The 25,674-nt window shown below is 39.2% G+C and overlaps 1 protein-coding gene across 4 annotated transcripts in view; it reads left to right on the forward strand.

The window, feature by feature from the left end:
• Positions 1–3,079: 3,079 nt before the first annotated feature.
• The window catches only part of GOLGA4 (golgin A4), a 59,952-nt gene continuing 37,357 nt past the window's right edge, over positions 3,080–25,674 (forward strand). For 2 of the 4 annotated variants that reach the window (XM_031608391.2, XM_090142243.1), the window contains exons 1-7: positions 3,080–3,309; positions 6,879–6,974; positions 15,140–15,238; positions 19,585–19,650; positions 20,597–20,911; positions 23,803–23,850; positions 24,266–24,322. In XM_031608391.2, the coding sequence (XP_031464251.2) occupies positions 3,223–3,309; positions 6,879–6,974; positions 15,140–15,238; positions 19,585–19,650; positions 20,597–20,911; positions 23,803–23,850; positions 24,266–24,322 (768 nt within the window). In that variant the 5' untranslated portion in view covers positions 3,080–3,222. Of the gene's footprint in view, positions 3,310–3,861; positions 5,824–6,878; positions 6,975–15,139; positions 15,239–19,584; positions 19,651–20,596; positions 20,912–23,802; positions 23,851–24,265; positions 24,323–25,674 lie in introns of those variants that run through there. The other 2 variants (XM_090142244.1, XM_031608386.2) reach the window with 2 other exon arrangements.

The following is a 25,674-nucleotide window of genomic DNA, read 5'->3' on the forward strand; positions in this document are numbered from 1 at the left end:
TTAGGGAAGTCTAGACTGCTATGAAAACACAGTCTTTTACATTAATGCTCAGTTTCCATTCCCACGGAGATACATTAATAACTGCTACAGATTCACTTGGGAACAGAATTTTATTCTTGATTATCTACCATATCCAGAACTGTGCAGAAATGCATTTATTTTTCTCTGACTTACCCTCTAGAAATAAAGTACTATTCAGTTGCATAAAGAGTTTTGTCACCCAGAAGGGATGGGAATTATTGTGATTCCAGACAATTCCCCCAGGACTTCACTGAGTTCGGAGTAAATTCTTTGTATATTGCAAAATGTTTTAATCAAACTTGCCCAGACACTAGAAAATTTGAAGATTTATGAACATATTTTGTGGAATTATCAGATACATCATCAGAATTTGAATATATATATTCAGAACACAACAACTAACTTTTCCAATGAAATAATACAGAGCTTGCTTTCATGTTTTGTACATTTTGTGAAAGAATGAACAAAGCTATAAATGCTTTAAAAAAAAAAAAAATGTAAAGGAAAAATGACAAAAGTAAGGGCAGGTAGTGGCAATAGTAGAAGAAGACATGATTCACAGAATCATAGAATGGCCTGGGTTGAAAAGGAGCACACTGCTCATCCAGTTCCAACCCCCTGCTATGTGCTACCAGCAGCCCAGGCTGCCCAGAGCCACATCCAGCCTGGCCTTGAATGCCTGCAGGGATGGGGCATCCACAGCCTCCTTGGGCAACCTGTTCCAGTGCCTCACCACCCTCTGGGTGAAAAACTTCCTCCTAAACCTAAACCTCCCCTGTCTCAGTTTAAAACCATTCCCCCTTGTCCTATCACTATCCACCCTCATAAACAGCCATTCCCCCTCCTGTTTATAAGCTCCCTTCAAGTACTAAAGGCCACAATGAGGTCTCCCCGCAACTTTCTCTTCTCCAAGCTAAACAATCCCAGTTCCCTCAGCCTTTCCTCACAGGAGAGCTGCTCAGCCCTCTGACCATCTCAGTGCCCTCCTCTGGACCCGCTCCCAGAGCTCCACGTCCTTCCTGTGCTGGGGGCCCCAGGCCTGGAAGCAGTGCTGCAGATGGGGCCTCACAAGAGCCGAGCAGAGGGGGACAATCACCTCCCTCTCCCTGCTGGCCACCCCTTTTTTCATGCAGCCCAGCACACAGTTGGCCTTCCGGGCTGCAAGCGCACACTGCTGGCTCATGTCCAGCTTCTCATCCACCAGGACCCCCAAGTCCTTCTCCGCAGGGCTGCTCTCAAGGAGATCTTCCCCCAGTCTGTATAAATACCCGGGATAATACATGGTTAGAGAAAGGAAGAAAAACTTGACTTACCCCATTGATGTTTGGACAGATAGTCCACCTGGATAATAATGCCCTGCAAGATGAAAGGCAGCTGTAAGCTCAGCTTTTTCTCTCTGATGGCTGTATGAGTTAGTTTCCTTTTAATATGCATCTAGCCATTAGATTCACACAGTACATTTAGAGACATACTTAAAATTAGAGTGTAATTACAGGTGCTGCAGAGGCAGAGCAGCACCGTGACAAAGCACAGAGGTGTGGTAACCGGGGATGTGTTGGGAGGCTGGAGGTGAGGCTGAAGGTGCAGTGATTAGAGAGTTTCCCAGAGCATTCCTTGGGCAGTGCCCTCACATGCTGCCTGGAAATGGTCTGTGCTACTGCATGCCAGGTTTAGAGGGAATAGAAGCCATCTGACTCAAGTAGCAAATTTTCCCTTTTTAAAACCACAGTTAAATATAATCACCCACTCTACCTCACATCCCTGTAGGCTGCTCTTCAGGTATTTTTGCCCTCTTAGTCTCAGAAACTCTTTCCTAGTCCTCTGTTTCCAAACCTACCTATACGTAAGTATCACAACCAGTCTTACAGTTTATCTACCGCCAAATACACTGTTGAAAATTAATTTTTTTTTTCACATGTAGCAAAACATTAGGAAAAACTATACATATATTTGCTGTGAAAGTATCTTGCTCATTTTGTGGTCAGTGCACAGCAAACTATCCATCTACATACTTTTTTTTTTTCTCAAATTACTTAAAGGTAACAGCAATGTATTTCAGGGCAAACAGGTTGCCCAAGGAGGCTGTGGATGCCCCATCCCTGCAGGCATCCAAGGCCAGGCTGGATGTGGCTCTGGGCAGCCTGGTCTGCTGGTTGGCGACCTGCACATAGCAGGGGTTGGAACTGGATGAGCACTGTGGGCCTTTTCAACCCAGGCCATTCTATGATTCTATGTCAGGATGCTTGTGATTACATTCTTCATAGAGCAGTGCTATACAGAAGGCTCATGGTTCAGCATTTCTTGCAAATCCCAGCCTGTATTTCTAGCGTTCGTATGACATCATCGGCAACATGGCAGTTTTGAAATAATCCCACTGTTGGAGAATGAATGGCAGCTGCTTTAACAGCTCGCTGTGTCTCACGGACAGGACTGAAGACACACAGTAAAATTAATAACAATAATAAAAAATCCATCAAGTAATCTAAAGCTTCTGCAAAGTGGCCAAGAACACCTGCCACCCGGTTTCAAATAGAAAACCTCAACAGTGATGCTTTTATTCACATCCTATCCGTAAATAACACGGCTCAGGTTTGCAAACACAACAGGACACGAGGTGGCTGCCAGCAGACAGGTTTTCAGCCAGCTGCAGGAACGGGCGGCAGGGAGAGGAGCTTCGTCACACGAGGAAGGGCTCAGGAACCTCTGCCGGCGTTTGGTGAGTCACAGGATGGCGGCACGGCGGAAAGGACCGCGGGGATCAGCGAGTCCTGTCTCCACACCGGACCACCCGAGCCCGTTCCGCGCCCTGCGGTGACGATCCTTCCGGCACTTCCCACCCGGATCTCGGCTCCGTCTCGCCGCGCCACGCACTGACCGCCGCCTATCCACCCATCCTCCCGCCCGCCGTCACCGCGTTCCCTTCCCGGACCCGCCCGAGGTCCTCGGGGGCGGAGTGCGGCGAATTCCCGTGGGAAGTTTGTGCCTCGCCGCGCCCCGTACCGCCCCGAGCTCTCGGCTCCACGTTGGCCGCGCAGGCGCAGCGACGCGGTCACCTGCTGAGGGAGGGGGGAGCCGGCGGCGGCCGAGCGGGGCAGGGGGCGAGAGCCATCGCCATCTCAGCGCAGAGGGCGAGAGAAGAGGAGGAGGAGCGGGAGGAGGGCGAGAAGGACGACGGGGAGGCAGCGCGCTCCCCTGGCCGCCATGTTCAAGAAGCTGAAGCAGAAGATCAGTGAGGAGCAGACGCCGCCGCGCGGCGCTGGGGGCCGGGCCGCCCCCAACCAACATCAGGTAGCGCAGGGACCGCCGGGGGGCTGGGGGGTTAAGGTTAGGGTTAAGGTTAGGGCTTGTCGTCCCGCTGTCCGCCCGTCACATCGCCCAGTCCCTTCAGCTTCCCTCGTCTGGAGGCCGGCTGTCGCTCGGTTTAGCCCCGTGCGTGTTTTTAAAGGTGGAAAAGCTGAGAAAAAATTTTGTTCTCACTTTTTCCTTTTTTTTTTTTTTTTTCCTTAGTGATAATTTAGTTGGCTTTTTTTTTCTTTCTTTCTTTTTTCTTGTATACTTCTATCAAGGCACATGATTAGCATTGATTTCTAGAACTGTGTTTCCTAATGAAGCACTGCAGGCTTTGGCAGCGGCCACAGCCAGAAGTGTTGTGATGATTTCACGCATGTGCCGAAGCAGAAATCTTCTCTGTGCCAGTTGGGTAAAAAGGCCTTGACAAGTTAACTTTCCTTCATCAGACTTTGTGCAGAGACGGGCATTGTCAGCCTGTGCCTCTCTGAGTCTTCGCTGGGTTAGGTATCCTTGAAATCTTGGAATCTAACAGAGTAAAAGTGATGTAAACTCAGCCTTGTGCTAATGACGGGCTGCAGGCAGCGACTGCTCTCTTCTGACAGATCAGCCATCAGCTGCCTGTGCCCAGGCTGGCTGTAACATGATGCGTGAGTGATCCGGCGTTGTGTGGTCTCCTGGTTTTGACCCTGCTGACATTCAGCTACTTAGTATTTGTTTTAATTGCTTACTTGTCAAGTAGGGGCAGTATTTCTGGAGATGGATTGTCTGCAAATCACAGAATCACAGAATGGCCAGGGTTGGAAGGGACCTCAAGGATCATGAATCTCCAACTCCCTGCCACAGAGAGAGCCACCAGCCTCCCCATTTAATGCTAGACCAGGCTGCCCAGAGCCCCATCCAATCTGGCCTTGAACGTTTCCAGGGATGGAGCATCCACAGCCTCTCTGGGCAGCCTATTCTAGCACCTCACCACTCATAGTAAAGAACTTCCTTCTGACATCCAACCTAAATCTTCCCTCCCTCGACTTAAAACCATTTCTCCTTGTCCTGCTTTGTAGCTTGTCAAGTTTAAGCCCTTTCATATCTATTCATTTTGAGTCTTCTCTGGAGAGTTAAAGAAGTACATTTTTGTCACAGTCAGGTCAGAATACTATACTGAGTTGGTATGAGTGCTGAACTTTCAAGTACAGTGGTAAGAGAGCTGCAGAACTTATTCTTACTTATAAACAGCCAGATCACAATACTTAGTACACAATGTTATCACCCAGTTAGCAGGACACTCATTACATGTGAGTGTTTTCACTATATATGAATACTTACTAGAAATCAACATTGTGTATAAATTTGGACCCAAATAGCTGTAGTTGCACTTCTTTATTTTTCTCTCACATCCACAGCCAACAGTTCAATATATTATAGTCTTGGTTGTTAACATGGACAAATGTTAGCACTGATAAGTCTTACGAAACATAATATAAGATACTTTCAACCAGTCTGCACTGCTGTGGGCAGGTTGTGTAACTCAAAGGCTGACATGGATGGAGGAGCAGACAGAACAAGAAGAGATTTTTGTTTGTGTGCAAAAATTTCTTGGAGTATTACTTATTCTTTGATTGATCTCTGGTACTACTAGCAGGAAATTGGCATTATATTTGTTCCTAAAAGTAAAATAAATCTGTTAGCTCCTGTGCCTCATTTCAAAATAGATTCTGTAACTGAGGAAGGAGGGCAAAGGTACTGAGGCCTGTAGAATGTGGTGGAGCCCTGCAAGGGTGTGAGAAGTACTTCTGTTCCCTTTCTTTTAGTAGATACATAAATGTTCAGTTTGCTGTGTGCTCAGTCATCACGGGCACTATGGGATACCTCCTAGTGAAATACTTTCAACCCAAGTTTTCCAAATGTTCAACACTTTTTGTTCTATGGGACTTGTGTCTGCATTCATTTTTGCTCTTTTTGTTCCTGTACCCTGTCACAGGGAGGCCTCACTCGTCATCCCCTCTCGGGGGCACAGAACTTGTCAGCTGTGCTCTAGCTGTGGTACGTGAGGCTATAATTACCACTCAAACACTGATTAAATCCACAGGCACCATTTCTCCTATCATAACATTCATCTGAATGCTACAGGTCTTTGTAGGCTTTCCTCTTCCATGTGAGTGGTTAGCTAATGGATGTTAGCTCCCTGCATCTGAAAACCTGTCTGATGGAGGGCATGTCAGCTTCTGACTGCTGACAGGGAGAAAAAAAAAAAAACTGCTTTTGCAGTTGGACGCATCCGTTTGATCTTCTGAACTTCAGTTCCGGAATTGTGCTGTTTGTTGCATAGGATCAACGGCTGCTCCTGCTGCCCTGTGTGGTGCCCCTGAAATGGCTCGAAATTGTCTGGCCAGATGAGTGCATGCAGCAATACCAAACGCACAACCACCCAGGGCAGAGCAAAGAGAGGCCTTCATACTCCTCCTAAACAACAGCTAAGTGCTGATGAACATTTGGAAACCTTTCTCACTCTGTGTGGTGAGGGCTAGATGTCTTCTTCATATAGCTCACTTTAAGCTAGATAGTGGAAGGAAGAGGAGCTGGGATGGGTTGCTGTTGTTGTGTCTGATAGCCTGACGTTCGTGTTTCAGAGCATCTAGTGCAATCACGATCTTGAGGTAGACATTTCATAAGGAAGAATTTATGTATGCAATCTAAATGATGGTGCTGCAACAAAGTGTGAAAGGATTTGAGACTTTTTTTTTTCTTGGTAACAGTGTTTGTTAGTTCTGGTTATGTTGTTGCATTTATCTAAAGGGAAATCTCACTCATTAGTTTCTTTGTATGTAAAACTTGCTGATATTTTGGTGTTCCTTACTTCAGTATTGAAGTTCTCCAAGTGAATGTTGAAGCGTGAGGCTGGCAGCTACACTGGGGTTGGCTTGGCTTGTTGCAACCTCACGCAGCATGGAGTTGTGAAATGCCGTTGAATGGATGTTCAGTGCTGACAGGAACAAGTTTGTATTGACATCAGAAAATGCGTCATGTTCTGCCGCTGCCCTTTTCTTTTGCTTAGATTCTATTTTATTTTGAAAAGTCTTTAAAAAAGTTTTTCTTCTGTCAATTTTTTTATTTATTTCTTAAAGAAATCAGATTCCTTATGTGAATGATCAAATAGCTGTCAGTGTGCAAAACTCCTGAGCCATAAACTAAACATGATCATGTTAACATAAACTAAACTTTAACATAAACATAGCACCTTAGTACTTTAAACAAGTGTTAATATACACTTGTTGTATTATGAAGCTTGAGTTTCAAGTCTGGACTGAGAACACCATGGTTGCTAATGATCAAAATATTTTGTTGCATGTTTCATGGCTGTTTCATGACATTTTATGCTGTGTAGACTTTGTTCTGGGTCCAGTTGTTATTGATAGTATAGGAAGCTGGTTTTGATTTCTTGAAAAGGAAAATGTACATGGGGCTTTACTGACATGTTATAGCTAGTAATTGTTGAAATAAATGACAGCATGGAATAATTAGTTCTGAACTGGTGAGGTTATTGGTTGTTGATATATGTGATTTCTCTATAGGTTCCCCCCAAGTCTCCTCCACCAACTGACAAAAGAAGCAGATCATCTTCATTGGCAGAGCAGAATGATGAAGGCACTTTAACACCAGACAAAGAGGTCAGTTGAGAACTAATTTTCTGTATGTTTTTAGCTTTAATATTTCCTTTAAAAAAAAAAAAAAAGAAAGAAAAAGGAAAAACAACTTTGTATTGAGTAACATTTTTTTTGTTTCTTGGTCTATTTCTTGTGCATTTATACACAAGAACAGTCTTAACCTTATAGGTTAAATCCCATAGTGTTGACTGCTAGTGAAATGCAACTTTAAGCTGTGGCTGTTAACTCCCAGATTAAGAAACTTTTAAAATCTTTCTTGAAGTTTTAAAAATCTTATCCCTGAGTTAAACTCAGTAAGCTACTGTGACAGAAGTGACATTCAGAGAGATTGTTTTTTCTGTCCCTTTTGTTTGAAAAGATGGGGGAGTTCTGTTAGCTGTAGGGATAAATTGAGCCTAAAGTAGCCTAAAGTATTAAAGTGAGCCCTTATCAGTGTTTCTGACCATACTAGTAATAATTATCCAATTTCAGAACAGTCTCCAAAAAAACCAATCACAAACAAGAAAACACCAGCCTAAAAATATGGGCCTAAAATATGATTAAATTTGCAATGACTTGCATAAGCAAACTAGAGATAATCTGCACTCGTCCTTGTTCAGATTGAGCACTGTGGGGTTTGCTGGTTTTTGTTTTTTTTAATAGCAGGATTAAAAATAAACAAAAAAAGAACTGATTTAGAGAACGTGAAAATAGACTGGAGCGGTAAAGCAGGGAATGCTGGTGATTCTGTGGAATTTGTCAAAGGAGATCTTAAACTCCTAGCTATAAAACCAAATTTCCTGGTTTTGACTGGGGAAAAAAGAAAAAGATGCACTTTCTTACAACAGGCCCATCTACTTCAATTTTTAACACATTTTTGTCAGGTGGTAACCAGTTATCCTGAAATTTGCCTTACATTGTTGAAAACAGTACCAGTGATTAATGCTTGACAGTTTATTTTCTGCAGTGATAGCAGAAACAAGGCAAAGACAAGAACCACAGATCCTGTGGTTCTGTTTTGTGCTTTGGAACAGCAATATTAAGTTCTCTAATAGTGTTTTTTTTTTCCTTGTACTCTTGCATATATAGAATGACTTCCATTTGTCACTGGAGAGAGGTTTTCTCTTAACTGATACTCCATAGTGTCAGCAAGCAGTGTAACCCCTGTTAAACTATTAAGCATTTTAGCAAAGTACTTTGCTGCTTTTGTTTTAAGTGCCTCAAGACAACTAGTAGAATGTGATAAAGGTTAAAGGAACAATTTGATTGGGTGGTAAGACACTTTAAAGCAGCAAAAGCTTAGTGGAATATGCTTAGTGAAGTATGAAACAGTGCCATTTGTCTGTGTGACTGATTCACTGGGTTTTGTATGTCGTTGATTTGGCACTGCCAACACAAAATTTTTCTCTGTTTTCAGAGGCAAATAATAAGGGAAATGAATAAGTGGTTATTCTCCTCTTCCCTTTTATTATGCAAGTACCAACTGTTTTGTCCACTCAAATAGTACAACTTACTCATTGAGTCAAACTCAGAGTAGTTTTCTTTAACCTGTATTTAGTTTTGGGAGTGACTGCTTTTATTCCATATCTCAAGAAGATTCACATTCCTAAAAGCTGATCTTCTTCTTTAGTTGATTTAATAAAAAATATTAAAACAAATAAATGCTATCTCCACCATTCTGATAACGTCATATTTTAAGAAATAAAAACATTTTGAAATATTGTTGAGTTCTTCTGAATATATATATATATTATATATATATATAGGTAAAGTCAAGTATATATCAATGCTTCCTGCACTGCTCTTCATTTCTGCCAATTTTGCCTTCTAGTGTTTCATTTGATTTTATTATGCCCCAGTTTCTTTTTTCTAGTTTACTCTTCAAGACAAACAGGAGAAGCAAAGAATCCCCCACAGGACATGCCAGGTTTTGCTGGAAGAACATTATCATGCTCTAAATACAGTGATTACTCTTGGAACGATCAGAGAGAGAGGGAGAGATAAGATTAAGAGTGGCAATGGAGTACTAAAGTGACCCCAGATTTACAGTTATCCCTTGGCATAGGGAGTTGTTATGAGAATTTTGTTTGTGAAAGACATTTTGTAATTAAAATTCTGAAAGCAGTGAGGATCTTTGCTTTTTAATAAGGTCTGTTTTCACATCAAATGGAAATTTTACTAAAGAAAGATAAATGACATGAAAGCTTCTTTTTCCAAATATTCCTCATAAATATTAAGACTGGTTAAAAGCAGAAAGTCTTTCAAGTGTATTTGTTGAACTTTCCTAAAATTCAGCTCAGTGGCAGTATTTATAGTGCTTAAAAATAAATGCAGATACTACAGACCATCTCTGAAAATACACATAGTAATTATAGGGTAGGAGGAGAGCATTTTAAGCAATGTTATTGTTTGATCATTCATATGTTATTACATACAGTTGTCAATGGTGTTACAAAGAGCTAAGGTTAGACAACATTTAATTCACTGAAAACGTTTGGTTTTGAAGGATGCTGTAATGTTTCTGTAGTACATGAATAGGTATTAACCAACATGGTTTAGAAAGCTTAAAGAAATAGAACTCTGCAGTGTTTTGGAGTTCTGCTGTGTGTTTTTTCACCTCTCACTGGTCTATTATATTTTAGTATTTATAGATTAATAGGTATTTTAATAGATACATGTTCACAGAATCACAGAATGGCCAGGGTTGGAAGGGACCTCAAGGATCATGAATCTCCAACTTCCTGCCACATGCAGGGCCACCAACCTCCCCATTTAATGCTAGAGCAGGCTGCCCAGGGCCCCATCCAACCTGGCCTTGAACACCTCCAGGGATGGAGCATCCACAGCCTCTCTGGGCAGCCTGTGCCCACATCTCACCACTCTCATAATAAAGAAGATGTTTTCAGACTTTTGGTGCTGCCATGTCAAGGCTACAGGTACTGCATGTGAAAACTTCGATGTAAATTCAAAATTTTTAGAATTAAAAAAAATCAGAGTGAATTAAACTTGTAATTGGCAATATGAACGCGATCAAATAATTAAAGAATTACAGTAAAACCTTCAGACAAAGATTCTTGCTTGATATTCTTCAGTGATAACTTTTTTTTTTAAACTGCAAATGCTTTCAGATTTTAAAAATCTCTGCGCTTCATTTATGGAACACTAGCTTAAGTTTTTTCTATTGCTGCCTTCTTTCTTCTTTGGCTTCTATTTCAATGAAGCTGTGACTCTCCATGAAGGATACAGAGAAGCTCATTCTGTTTTCTGTGTAAGCAAAAAGCAGAGGTCTCTTCTTGCAAGTAGCTTACAAAATATGGCTTGAATGTGAGATAAAAGCATATATTGGTACTTAGCTAGAACTTCGTCAAACAAGTTGTCTGTTAGGTGCTTTCTGAGTCGGACTTCTTGTCATTCAAAACAGATCTGCATGATTAAAACCGAATTCCTGTTATTTCAAGTCTTTTCCAGAGAAGAATAGAGTTTGGTTTTCAAATTTCAGTCTGTTGAGCAGAATTTGAGGGCAGATGCATCAATCGTACTCCTTATCTTTCCTAGAAATTCAAAATTTTCTATTATGTACAAGGGCTGCTCTGAAAGTAATGCCTCCTATTTTATTGTTTTGGCCCACTGTATGAGACATGAATGTTGGTAACATGGTAATAAAGGTTGAACTTCCCAGCAATATTCCATTACATTTTACTGTCATGCAAAAGATGGCAGCAGAGGGGTGGTCTAGCAGAATGGTTCTCTTATGAAAATGCATCTGAAGCTAATGTGTGTCCTTGAATTCCTCCACGTGGAAAAAATGGCACCTTTTGATATTCACTGACGCTTGCTGAACGCTTATGGAGACCAAACCGTGTATGTGAGCACAGTGAGACAGTCGGTGGTGTGTTTTGGTAGTGGACAGCAACTTGAAAGACAAGCCAGATTCCACAGGGTTCATGCAGCTTTTTAATTTGCTCTGTCAATCAAGTGGTGCTGTTGTGCTCTTTGAATCTGTTGTAATTTCCTTGGAAATAAATGGGAGGCATTACTTTGGGAGCAACCTATGACTTACAAATACAAATATGTATGTATTAAATAATATCAAATACAAATATGTATTTGACCTACAAGTACAAATATGACTTCGCAAGTCACGCCCACCCAGTAAAGATAACAAAGGCAGTTTGGAGCCACCAAGCATGAGGGAACAGCCAATAGTTTGCTGTGTAGGACTTGTCAGTTATCCAGGTCCAGATATCACTCATATCCTCAGGAGTGTCATGGAAGTAACAGCAGAGCACTGTATATTTAGCTCCATTTAGAGCTGAAGATAAACTAGCAGCGGACTTCTCAGACTTTTTAATGTTGATTTTAAAATGAATTGAAACACTTTTCTAGCATAGGCTAATAATAAAGGAAGACAAATGAAACTGGAAATAGTTTTTGTTTTTCTACCTTTGTTAGTGCTGCATCTTTCATTTATTCATCCAGTTTGAAGTGCTTCCAAATAAATACTGCCAGGATCTGTCTCTTTGTTAAATGCAACTTTAAAACTGAGTTTTGGAGGCTGTATAATCTAGTTCTTATCTGAAGCTTTTGATGCATGCACAGATTTGTTTAGATAGCTCATGAAAATAACAGCAAATCCAGAAAGGGCTGTTTGATTTCAGTATTACCTCTTCCTGTAAATGCACTTCTGAACTCGTAGATTGAAGCTTTTTTAATTGGAGAGAGCTCTTGAACTTTGAGTTCTTTCTCCAGTGTTTTAATTCCACGAACGCAGTAGGAATGAGGCATGAAGAGATCATTATGAATTGCACAAACCTATTAAATAAGTATTTGTGTAAGTTCAGCAAATTACTGAATCATTCGCAACTTTTCTGGCATGCCCCATATTGGGCAAATAAACTTTTTTTTCCTTTTTTTTTTCTTCTTTTTTTCCCTACTGCTGGGGAATGGTATATTCTTGTTAGTTACACCTGATAGCTGACATTGCTGGCTCCTTGAGCAGGATGAGTAAACTTCTGGCTTGTCTTTTAGTCAAGCTTGTAGTATAATCTCTTTCCATCTGTTTTTCTGTATGTGTATGCATAGAAAACTGTACACATACAATCAGAGAAGCTTCTAAACATTAATATACTTGACATGCACATGCACCATGATGTACTTGGCTAACAAAATGTATGAATTTGCAAGTTTACATAGCAGCATCTTCATCTGAAACTGTGAGAGGGAAAGACGGCCTTTGACAACCAAACAAGTGTTATGCATATGCAATATGAATTGATCCAGTTACTCCCATCTTCAATGAACAGTAAGATTTGGGTTGCACCATAATCCCCGTTCAATTCTGTCTTTTGTTTCACAGCCTTCTAAGAAAGCTTTTTGATGTAGGGGTCGTAGCTGCTTTAGTTTATGCATTCCATTCTTCAGAGTCATCAGAGCAAAAGAAGATTTGAGCGGGGTGATTCTTCAGAGAGAGAAAGAATAGCAGAAACTATAGACGTGATGGGTTCTGGGGTTCAGCCTTCAAAGAACAAGTAAGACTGCTTAACCGAGTCCAGACTTGAGGGCTAAAGAAGCTGTATTTCTAAAATCCTGGAGAGATTAACTCTTAAATAACAATACGTAGCACTTAAAGAAGCGTAGCATCATCTGGTCTCTTGGTTAATTACTTAATTTACCTAATTTCTAACTTTTTCTGAAAGGTAGAAATCCTTATTGTTGGTCAGTAAGATAAAGTAGAAGTTCTGTATTGTAATAAAAGATCAGCAATATCACACGCTTAATTTGGTGCCTGAATTAAAAGTCAGTGTGCAATAGGAAATTCGTTTACCTTGGAGCATGCTTGAAGCATAGAATATTGAAAGATTTTATTAGGATTTCTCTAAAAAGCTTTAAGGGCAATTTGATGGCATTCAGAGGACTAGAGAAAACTAATTAAAGCATTACTTAGATTTTTGCAAATTCTGTCTGGTCTGAAACATGCTAGAAACAACTGGATGCTCTACTTGTCTAATTCTGTTAATTACATCAGGCTGACATAGTAGTGCTAATGATACATTGGATAGCATAGCAGTAGATGATGCTTAATGTTTCTGACCTCGCTAAGGTAATGAGGAGTGGCACAGTTCTCAAGCACAAGAATATTGTAGCAATATTTACAACTGTTTTGCTTTGGCAGGCTGCCTTTTTTTTTCTTGCTGCTTTTTTTTTTTTTTTTTCCCCCAGGTATGGATGAATCATTTTTAGTGACTAACACACATGCACAAAAAAAAGAAGTTAAATAGACAGCTAACACTAATGCTATGTGGAACTGTTAATTAGAAATGAAAAAGTGCTAATAAAAATAGATATATACTTTGGGAAATATTTGGTAGTGTAATTATAAGACTTATCTAGCAGCACTGCCTATAATATAACTATCTAAACATAGCAGGTAATGAGTTGCTGGAGCAATGTATGTATGAGCAGTTACATTTTCAGTGCTGAACATCCAACGTCTGAGAACAGAGGATGAGTTCATTAATGAAAAGATGGAGCCAGTTTTAAAAGGGTTACTTTAACCAATGAGTATCATTCTTGGACCATGATTGTCCTTTATAGCCATTTGAAATGTGAAACTCATCTGTTGGCTACTGGGAATGAAGTATCTTGCAATCTCATTTTCACATGGTTTTCTGTTCTGCCTTAGACAATATTGTTGTCTTCTACCTGACTTTGTTTGTAGGCTTTGTTCCTTCCCTTTTCTGCTAGCCTTGTCTTCTTGTCAGAAGGCTCAAGCAACAGCATGGTAATATAGTGATGTTCTTGCTTCAGGCTTCTGATTATCATCTATGAAACTCAGCAGTATTGTTAATTGCTTTCTATTGTTTGTGTTAACTATCGTTTGTGAGACAGACCCGGAGTTGTATGTCAGCAGATTTAAGTAGTATGGCATAAGAAATAAGAAAGCATGTATGAGTTTAACAACGTAACAATAAGTAGTATGCATTGGGGTGGCTTAGGCTATGCAGATGCTGGTACCTTGGATATGCTGATCTTGCTATGGAAGAGCTGCACACAGTCCCTGCCAATTATCTACCAAGTAGCTGGAATGAATTTTTAAAATCAACTCTTCCCATTGTTTAAGCTTCTTTGTTGTCTTTCCCATATGATTGGGTGTGGGTGGTTGTTTTTTTTTTTTTTCTTGTTTGATTTTGTTTGGCTTTTTTTTGTGTGTGAGACAATACTGCCCAAGCCCTCCTGCTGGAACCTTATTACACTTACGTAGACACGGACTTGAAGGCATTACTAAAAACAACCATTCTTGGGTGACTGTCCGCTTTTTTTTATTTCAGATGAAGAATAATTTCTTAGAGGTGAAATAGGATTATTATTATTATTTTTTTTTAATGCGAGTTGTTCGGGTAATGCAAGGAATTTGGTTTATGCAAAATAATCCTGTGGTGAAATTGCATGGTCTAATATTTTGAGAAGCAAGCATTAACCTACCATTGCTAGGAAATGGTAATTAGAACCATCTGGATTCTTGAAGTCCTTGGCAGTCATGTTTTGAAAGCAATTAATCTAAGCTGAAGATAATGCAAGTTCCATTTCTAAAATGTTCCTAATCTTTTGGTTAATAGTGTTTGCCATAATCTGTTTACAAGTACTTTCAAAATGGTGTTTCATCATCCTAACTGGTGCTGTCTAAACATTATTCTATATAAAGAATTCTGCGTCTTAAACATTTCATCAACATTTTATTTCCTGCTGAGAATTTATGTACTTCCGATTCGTGAGGCCATCAGGCTTTCTTGTAGCACTGCTGCTTTGTGATTATACACTTCTTTTGTGATTGTTTTTCACGTGGAGTTTGGAGAGCAAAGAGGGCTCAGTGATATCAGAAGGCAAGTCACCTACAGAACTTTTTAAAACAAAAAGTCAGTGTCAGTACCTGAAATGATTTCATTATATTGGGCTTGAATATGATACTTTTCAAAAACTACATGTTTCCCATTCTTCTAAATAATGAACTGAATGATTTAATGCATAATTTGTGCTCTTGTCCTACCTTTATCAGTGTCCTATTGTCTCATAAACTGCTGTACCTTCTTACAATGTTTTCAGTAGTGTCAAAAAACAGTAGAATTTTGCAACATTCTTTACCTTATCATTTGATTTATCTTCGTTTTCGTACTTTTTGCATTGAATGACAGCTTCTAGCCGGGATGATAGCAGAGCCTGCTTTTCTCTCTGAGTATACTATCTTTGCTTTGGATCCCACCAAGCAACCTAAGCCACAGAGTGACGGTGTGGTGAGTCCTCCCACCCCTCTTAGTGATGCCTTTAGAGAGGCAGGAGAGTCCTGTACTAGAAGGCAAACCTAGTGTTGCTTGTGGCTTGTTCTCACAATGGCATCTTAACTACCTTGTTGCTAACCCTGCACTAAATTTCACTGAGTTAGTACCTGATAGCTCCTGGCTGGTGTGATGTATGATGTGAATTTATTGTAACACCAAAATTAACACATTTTCTGTTACGTGGGTGACAATACTTTACTCAGCTTTTAAGTAATTGTTGCACAAATTTGTACACTTGTTGCTTAGAATCTGATAATGCTATTGAAAGTCTTCCTCTTCATTTTATGTATGTTTGTATTTCAAGATAAATAAATACGATAAACACTGCTATTGCATGTAATTTTTGGACACAGAAACATTTTGCTGCCTACAGTGGAAGGCTCAATGTAATTTACTATTGGTGGCAGTAGGAAATTGTTATACATAGACAGAGAAATTCAGCTACTTCTAATTGGTGACCTGAATGGTATTATTGAGAGGCTAAATGGTCTTTTTTTCTAAATTGTTAGATTTCATTTTAAATATATAGTTGCTTGCCTGGAAATGTTTTTTGCATAATATACAAATAATGCAGATGGAGAAGCTTGGTTGGAAGAGAACAAGACAACTGGAGAGTAAATAGCAGACACAAGAAGGAAAGCAGCCTTCTGTCTTCTGAAATATACAGATACAAAGCTATGTGATTCTGATTGTTGGAAACTGGGATGTCTTCCTTCATATGCTTCAGAACCATGGCATTCCTGAGTGCACAGTGATTCAAAACAGTGCTAAAATCATAGTCACAGATAATCCTCAATTCATGATTCCTTATTTTCCTTTTCTGATTTAGCAAGTCCTTTCTTGCTGCTCACGCAGAGGCTGAAAATGCAGAGATGCTGAAGGCCATAACAGGGCTTACACTCTGTGGTGATGGGATTGTCTCAAGCTAAAAATGATAAGACTGAAACTGCTAGAAAAGGTGATTTGTGCAGTCTTTGTATGTGCCAAAGTGTTTTTTGCTTGTTATCTCAGAGCACAGCTTCATTACTAGCTCAGACACGGTGCTCTCCAGAATGAGCTTTTTGATGAGGGGCAAAGTTGACATTCAGACTACTGAAATCTGAAGCTTTGGAATAGTTTTTAGATTTTGTATGCATTTTTTTCCTTTTTAGTTTCTAGGTATTTTGACCACATTCAAGGTCCAGTAATAGTTACTTTAAATTCTGCAGAGAAAATTAAGTATAAACAATCACGGACTGTTTTTCAGTATACTGTGGAATATCCCTTTTACAGCTGGATTTTGGAAAGAATACAGTCATGTGAGTGCTCTAGAGTTGCCTTTGTGTTCTCTGTATATACTTCAGTGACAGCAGTCTCCATCTTATATGTCTACATACAAAGCTGCATACGCTGCAAGTAATTATAAAGTGGGAGTTATAGGTAATGTGTTACCAATGAGTATTTAATAATCTTACCTGTAAAACTGATTTTATTTTCTGAACCTTTCGAAAAGAAGTGCTCTCAGTGTAAGAATTTGGGAGGGGGCAGTGAAGAACAGAAAATAGTGATGAAAAGTCTTCAAGGAAGAGGAATGCTGGTTATTACAAATATAAGAGAACCAAAAATGAACATTTGGGAAACCTGGATGAACTAAAGATACAGGAGAATGAGCGTTTCATCAGCACACACAGACAGATAAATCAATTTTGCTAAAACAGGCTGGTATTTTAGCTGTGTGTGTGCAGGTGATGTGTGATCCAAGAGAATGGGCATCAGGGCAAAGCGGCTGGAACTGTGGTGGTTTTTTTGCTCTGCATAGAGGAAGCTAGTGTAAGCTCTTTACTAATTGAGCTTTGGGCATTTCCTTACATGAAGAAACACAGTGCAGGTATTCTGCACACAGGGTTTTTTTGGAGGGGAAAAATTGTGGAGAAAATTATTTATACAAAACCCTTCTTCCTTCCTCCATAATTTACTCAAAATTTTGTGGCGCTTGAGGAAGAGAATAAGAACAGTATTGTGTTTTTAAATACAGACACTTTAAACTTTTAGACACATGAAAATATTTACATTCTTAGGAAATAAGTAGTAAGATAAATTAGTTTGCATTTCAAGAGTAGGAATGTAGGGAAGTACAGATATCAGTAGAATTCCATGAGGGTTCCAGTTAAAATTGAGCTCTGGTTTATACCTCTTAATGACAGAAAGCAAACATTTTACTAATAATTGTAGACATAGCTGTCTTTGGATACAGATACAGTTGTTGTGTTATGTTCTGGGGAATAATGGGAGACTTCTGTTGGTCAGAAAGCCTGTCATTTGTCTACAGGTTTTAAGACTCAAAATGCCCACACTCTTTGCTTCCAGTTTCACCAAACCAACTCTTGAGGCTTATGAAAGGCTTCTAAGCTCTTCAAAGCCTCTTGAATCTATATTTATATATAGCAACCTTTATTCATGCTTACCTTTCACTTTATGGGCACTACAGAATGACCCTTTGCCCTAGAGCACAGACTAGGGCAGTTAGAACTGCAGGAGCTAGGTATGTGTGAGGGTCCAGGTTCTATATGAAAGATAACCAGTGCATCCTTGTGATTTATTCTGATAGCAAATACAGTCCTAAATATAGGCTCTGCTTCTGTTTACGTAGGCTGAAAGCAAAGCTACCAGCACAATGAAGAGGAAAACTTTAAAAGAGGTGGCATTAGTTTCAGTTTTGAGATGGCATTTTTTAAAGGATCTTAACAGTTAAAAAGGATACTTTTTTATATGTATTTATAAATTAAATATAATAAATCTAATTACTCTTGTGTTTTAAAATGAGTTAAATGTTATTAAAGTATCACTGTGAAGTAGACGTACAAACCCTACACAGTTTCCTTTAATTCTTTTGTTGATAATCAGAATACATGGTTTTTGAAGATGTAGTTAGTGTGAATTCTTGCTAAAGTATGTCTTTTCTCTCCTGTTTGTTGAGTACTAGACCTGGACTATCACCACTGAAATAAAGTAGATGCTTTATTATAAAATTATAAAAGATGCTTTATTTTATTTGGATTATCCTTACTGTTAGCTTTCCAGTTAGGAAATGAGAGAACAGGTAATGCAGCCCAGAATAAAATCTGGGAATGCTTTAGTTGATAAACCAGTAAGAGCTCTTAATCCACTAAAACTAAATCCACTATGACAATGTGATGCTATTAAATGGAACGCAGATTTTGCTCAAGCCAGACGAAATGAATTTCCAAGTCCAGACAGACTTGTTATGTGGCTCATTATTGCTCATTTCACCTAGTCTGAGTCTGTATGGGTGACTGCTAATTTCTCGGGCTTCCTTAGCTGTCTGGATTTCTATCTTCTGTGATATTTCAGTACTTTATTGAGTTTGGTCCGTGTCAAACCATACTGAAGCCATTTTTTTTTTCCCAGTGCATTCCTCTTTTATGCTTATGCTTCCATGCATATCTGCACATCTTAATTGGGAAGTTACATTGCTCATAACCCTATTCCTTATATTTTGTTCAGTATTTTTCAGTGCTTCTCTTGGAAAAAAATAATATCCAAGAGAGTTTCTAGCTTGTTCTACTACATCACTTTGACCTGACTTAAGCACTAGAAAACTCTGAATCTGTACAGGTTAGGGAGCACCCGAGCACAGGGCATAGGAACAGCAGAACAGACAAAGGACAGAAAGGTCTGAAATCCGTAATGAACATAAAACTATTGGTTTTTGTGGAATTTTTTCCCCTCCTTATTTAGGAGTGCAGAAAAATGTATGTGTCCAGTCTTACACAGGATGTGTTCTCTGAAAGTCTAATATTGGGCTTTCTTGGAGTCTAAAACAGAGTATTAATGGTGTATTTGTCCAGGTAGCAGGTTTTTGTGTTTTTTTCCCCACTTTCTATGCCTCCTTAAGTATAGGAGGATAATGTTATTTCAGTGTTCCTCGCATCAGCTGTAAACACCATTGGCCTTCAGTTCATTTTTTTTTTTCCTGTTGTTATTTTGTCTTTTTCTGATGTTCCTTTGATCTGTGCATAAATGTTACATAAATAATCATTATGAATAATTTAATTGGAAATGTTGGTGTTTGCGGATGTCTCATACTAATCTATGCACACATAGCTGCTTTGTAGTTCTCTATATTGCAGCAATATGTTTGGAGTTTAACAAACTAGCTTGTTTGCATGAACATATCGGAATAAACGTTTTAAAGAAAGTACTAGAAACACAGTCAAGAAAAAAGCATGGGTGTTACTTGTAGGAATGATGAAATCTAGTTGTTAGTCTATTCCTTCTAACAGTTGTTTTTCCTCCTGCAGAATTTACTTAAGCAAACAGTTCCCAGATCAACTGAAAACAATGGAAGTGAGCCAGCATCCCCTCAGGTACTTACGGAGCTTTTGTTTTGTCTTTCACTGCCATGTTTCATTTGTATTAATTTAGCCAAAGTGCCCAGTGTGCATCTTCATGCTGGAGAAGGGATGAGAAGTACTTTGGCATGTTACTAAGATGGTATTAAGATAGAGTTACTTTCTAGCTGAAGGAAAAGAATTGATAGGCTTAAAAAAAGTCGTCACTAGTAATAAGGTGGAGGTCACTCTTTAATACATCTCAGAAATAGGTCTGGGTTGCTGGAGTGAGATTAGCAGCAATTCCTACTGTGTGTATTCCAGCCTTTGTGTGGGCTATATCATTTGGTAGTGCTGTGAAGTCACTGCTGTAGCACCAGCAGTGCATATCTCCATAGCATGGGCTCTGCTTTTTTAAAACCTCACAAGGATTTGTGTTGTATAAATCAGTAATTGCATTTTGTGTAAAAATCTTAAAACCATTTAAAATAAAAAAGAATCTTCAAGATCCCATTAGAACTGTTGTACAAGGACTTTTACAATGAATTTATTTTCTCAGTCGTAGGAAAAGGTCTTGGTATCTTTGAGATAAATGCAAACTTCTGTTTAATACATCAAGAAGTGAATTGTGTTTATATATTTTAATTTGAGACAAAAAGTAAATGCAGCTATTTGTTTTAGTTACGTATTCACTTTCTAATGGATTTGCACAGAAATACATGCTTCCAGGAGAGTAAATCAGAGCTGCATGTACTGAATTTAGTTGTTCTCTGAAACTGCCCACACCTGGTAGTTTGCATGGCTGTTTTTTCCACACAGAGAGGTGACTGCTAAGGGAATGGTAGCTTTTTGGTGTCATCTCTAAGGTGCTCTGTTGGGTGATAGTGGTTCCCTGAACCTCAGGTCTCTGTTTCCTCAGCCTTAGTGTTTTTGACTGCCTAAAAGCAGTGCAGAAGTAACTTCTTGCTTTGGGTTTTTGCAGCCAAGTGATGCTCAGTCATTCACCCAGCGTCTTCAGCTCCGAGTTCCCTCCATGGAGTCATTGTTTCGAAGCCCAGTGAAAGAGTCCCTGTTCCGCTCTTCTTCTAAAGAGTCCCTGGTACGAACATCCTCCAGAGATTCGCTGAATCGGCTGGATGTGGATGCAGCTGGTCCCACCTTTGACCCACCTTCTGACATTGAAAGCGAGACCGAGGAGGTTTCAGGGAATGCAGACAGCCTCAGCAAGGAGCAGCTGCTGCAGCGACTGCGCCGAATGGAGCGCAGCTTGGGCAACTACAGAGGGAAATATGCTGAGGTAAGCAGTGGCACTGTAGGGAGAGGAAGGAAAAAACTAAGACTGGCATACCACAGTAGTGGGTCATCATTTTTTTCTCTGCAGTTTTCCTCAGCTTGGAACAAATGGATCCTCTTATAGATAGCATGGACTTTTAATGATGATACTAAGTCTGGTTATGTTTGGCCTAAATGAGCCAAAGGTTTTGCTGGTAGTACAATGTGGAAATACTTCTCACAGAATCACAGAAGAGCTGAGGTAGGAAGGGACCTGAGTCCATCCTGCTCAAATAGGGCCACCCAAAGCATGTTCAGATGGCTTTTGGAGTTCTCGTAGGTTGAATCTCCACAGCCCCCCAGACATCTTGGGGTCTGTCAGTTGCAAAGCACAGAAGTGCTTCCTGGTATTCAGAGGTAACCTGGCAGGACAAGGGGAAAAGGTTTTAAGTTGAGGGAGGAAGATCTAGGTTGGATGTCAGGGGGAAGTTCTGTACAGAGAGAGTGGTGAGGTGCTGGAACAGCTGCCCAGAGAAGCTGTGGATGCCCCATCCCTAGAGGTGTTCAAGGCCAGGTTGGATGGGGCCCTGGGCAGCCTGGTCTAGTATTAAATGGGGAGGCTGGTGGCCCTGCATATGGCAGGGAGTTGGAGATTGATGATCCTTGAGGTCCCTTCCAACCCTGGCCATTCTGTGATTCTAGTGTTCCAGTTTGTTCCCATTGCTTCTTGTCTGGGAACCACTGGAAAGAGCCTGGCTCTGTCCTTGCCCTCCCTTCAGGAATTTATGGACATTGACGAGAGACTCCTGTGCTTCAGGTTGAGCAATCTCAGCCTCTTCTTGTTAAAGAGGTGCTCTGATCCCTTCATTGTCTTGGTGGCAGCTTTCCCTTGGACCCTTTCTAGTATGTCTGGGTCTCTCTTGTACTGGGAGGCCCCGAACTGGAACACTTACTACTTCAATTGTGGCCTCACCAATCCTGAGTAGAGTGCACAAATCACCTCTGTTGACCTGTTTGCAGTGCATTGCCTGATGCAGCCAAGACTACCATTAGCCTTTTAAGCAGCAGGGGCACACTGCTGACTCGCATTCAATTTTGTAGCCACCAGGACCTATAGGTCCTTCTCTGCAGAGCTGCTTCCCAGCTGGACCCGTGGAGTTATTCCTTCCCAGGTGCAGGGCTTTGCATGTCCCCTTGTGGAATTCCATGAGATTCTTGTCAGCCAGCCTCTCCAGCCTCTTAAGTTTCTCCTTTTTCATCTCTAGTTTGTAAATAATTACTTGCTGTTGGGAACAGAGTTGAGTGTCACTTTGTGTGAGTTTTTTCCTCAGATATATACCTAGATACAGGTCCAGGAGGTTTTCTGGTGAAAGTGTGTAGCTGGGCTGGTATTGAGTGTAGTGCTGAACATGGCTAACTTGACATACTTTGCTTCTGAAACTTGTTCTGAAGTACACCTACACTGTGTGCTTCACTCTGTGCATTTAGCATAGGCAGGCACTTTGTTTTCAGTCATTAAGTTCTGTTCACCATAACTTCTTGGTATAGCACTTCTAAATGTTTTGTTGTTCTTTTTTTTTTTTAAGTGCATGTCTTGTATTGAAAACTAAATGTATGCATCTTTTTTTTTTTTTAACATTTATGTAAATATGTGCTACCCACAAGTACAGTGATTTCTGTGTGGATTTTTGGCTATCAGTGTCAAAATCCATGCAATCTAAGACATATACAGCAACTACTGTGTTTAAAATATATCTTAAAAAATAACTGTGTTTCATTAATTCATTCATTATCATCTCCCATTATTTTTTCATAGTCTTCCAGCTAGTATAATAAGGTTGTATTTTCTAAAGGTTTAGGTAAAAAAAAGTGTTGTTAAAATGACAGTTCTCCAATTTGTAGATTTTGTTTTGTGTTTTTAGTGCGGCCTGTCCAGCAAGTCCTAGTTTTCTCTATCAAAAAGATATTTTGTGTGTGAGAGAGTTTCTCCAGTTCTTTGGATTCCATTTAAAGAGTTTGGAAGAAAAGCATTTGACATATAGTGAGGATTTTAAGATTTAAAATTCTTTCTCATTGGTAGTAGAACCCAGAGTTGGCATCTCAATAATGTAGTTTTTGTTTTCTTCTAAGTATGAAGTAAGTATGACTCAAATTTAACAGTAGCTTTGAATTCTGAGAAGTTCTAATTTATTTTAAATTACGTTTTGAAGATGTTAATTGACTTACAGATTTCTAGTTTTGATGTTTTGCATTGGTTTTCCCATAATTTCTCAGTAGTTGGAAGAGTGCATTCTAGTTCCAAGTGCCATTATGCTACTTCAGCTTTGGACAGCTTAGGCAATTGTGATCAGATTTTTAATTAAACTAAATTGTGCAGTTACTCATGAAGTCCTTTTGTCAGCTTACAATGAAAAATTTTGTTCATTTCCAGTCTGTCTGCTTGTTTATGTGCAAAGCACATGGGATGAGAACATTCACTGTTACACAAAGCTTTTTCTCCTAGAGTTGAAAGTGTACTTTATAAGGTAAAATCATTTTAAAATTTAAACTGTGTGGGATATGTATGTTTAAAAATGTACATCCCCGTGGAGGCAATTCTCTGGGATATAACTTTTGTGATGTAGTTTTTTGACCACCTGTACTTAAGCTTGGGAGTTCTTAGGATTATTTTCAGTGGAGTGCTGTGCATGAGTGCTGAGTAACCTATTTGTTTTGACACATAGACTTTATTTAAGCTATTTTATAAATGGAAAAAAATGAACTTTGCACAAGACAATTGTTTTCATACATTTCTGTCAGGAGAGTTTTCCAAGTGAAGTAAGGAGTTTGAAAATGCATATAGTGATACAACTAAGCAAATAATTTTGATATCTGTAAGTGGATGCATTCTCATTATTACTGATTTCTGTATTTTAGCTGGTGTCTGCTTATCAAGTTATCCAACGAGAGAAGAAGAAGCTACAGGTAAGCATTGCTGTTTTCTGAGTCTTGAAATATATGTGCAAGTACACCAAAGTGTCCTTTGTTTATATTCATTTATGTTTATTTCTACATGTTTACATACGCTGGAGTGTTTTATTTATAAATAAAATAAACAGAAGACTCTCTTTTAGCTCGGTGCCCTTAGAAATCTCACCTACTACTGGTTTGTGCAAATAACTGAAGCTGTTGTACTTTCTGCCTTTTTGAATGGATCAAGTGGATTCATGTGATGGATTGCCAACTCACATTTGGCAGCTTATTACAGTACTCACACATCAAATTTGACTTGAAAGAAAAATAAATATAAACACAAATTCTTCTGCTGATATACAGTTCTATGAATTTATTTATACTTTGCACCTGCAATTACATTTAATATGGTTTATTCCTTTTTAAGGGCATTCTGAGTCAAAGTCAGGATAAAGCACTTCGCAGAATTGGAGAACTGAGAGAGGTAAATTCCTTTATTGGTTGAATGTTTGCTTTCCTCCATACATGCAGAGGATCTTTCTCTGTGCCTGGTTTTTGATTTTAAATTCAATTTGGAAAATATTTCCTATTGCACAGCAGGGTTTTTAACTGCTTGCTTTAATTGCCTAACGTGGGGCTATTTCTCTTGTTTATTTCCCATTCAGCAGATTATTGTCACAGTCTAAGGCAGAGCAGTTTGTAGCACCAACTGAATTGCTTTTCTGTTCATTGTGAAACTGGTAGAACTGCATGTGGCTATTGCAGTGTTGTTGGGGCTGCCATTAGATGTGGCTCTGCAACTTCTAGCTTTTTTAGTATTAAGAAATAATTATAGTAGGTAAATACAAATAACAGGCTCTGCATACAAGGGTTTTCATGGCTGTTGAGTTCACTGGTTTCTTTTTTTGTTATTGTTGTTTTGTTTTACCTTTTTTTTGGGGGGTATAAATAATTTTAAGAATACCCACAGCCTTACAAACAAATTGGCTGGTCAGTATTTCTTTCCAGTTTGCTACAAATGTAAGAAGTGTATTCCATGTCAAGTGTATAGCTGTATTCCCCAGTAGATTTAATTTTCCTGTGTATTGATGCTTTGTAAAGTTTGAGAGGCTTATATATATCAGAATTAAAGTGTTTTTATTAGGAAAAAGGTTGTGTGTTTGCATACTGAACTTCTAGCATGTTTTGACAAAGTTCTTTGATTAGAAATAGATGTAATTGTGTGTTTATGTTTAAAAAGAGATGTATATACAATGTAAAATTTATTTATCCTAAAAGTATTACAGATGTAATGATTCCTAAAAATCTAAGACTTAAATTCTTTATTAACATAAAATCTTCCAAATCTATTCTTTGGTATTCTGAAAGCCCAAATATTAGAACATGTAGTGAAACAGTCTCAAAACTTAAAATAATAGTAATTAAAATATACAAATAAAATGGAAAGATTCCACTGTGAAAACTGAAATGTTACAGAATTCATCATTCATTGATGTAGCTACTTACTATCATTTAATTAAATGCATTTAATTAAAATACAAAACCAAAAGAGCTGTCCTTCATCATACAATCTATTTTTCCCATAAATGTTTTGGAATAGACAAGTTTCATCTGAGGAGGCCATGTAAGAGCAAATTAAGTTTTGCTTGTTATGAACTGATGGTGCAAAAAGTCTTTGGACGTAAATATTTATTCTGCTTTAGGTTTTGCATTAGGAATTTCCTATTAAAAATAATCCCTTGACAGTGCTTGGTGTCTCAGCTCTCAGACAAGGATCAGAAAGGGCTTTTGAATGCAGAGATCTATTGCAGTGCTGGTTTCAGAACATTTTGTTGG

The sequence above is a fragment of the Phasianus colchicus genome, chromosome 6, assembly GCF_987193195.1.
Source record: "Phasianus colchicus chromosome 6, bPhaCol1.hap1.1, whole genome shotgun sequence".
Classification (NCBI taxonomy): domain Eukaryota; kingdom Metazoa; phylum Chordata; class Aves; order Galliformes; family Phasianidae; genus Phasianus; species Phasianus colchicus.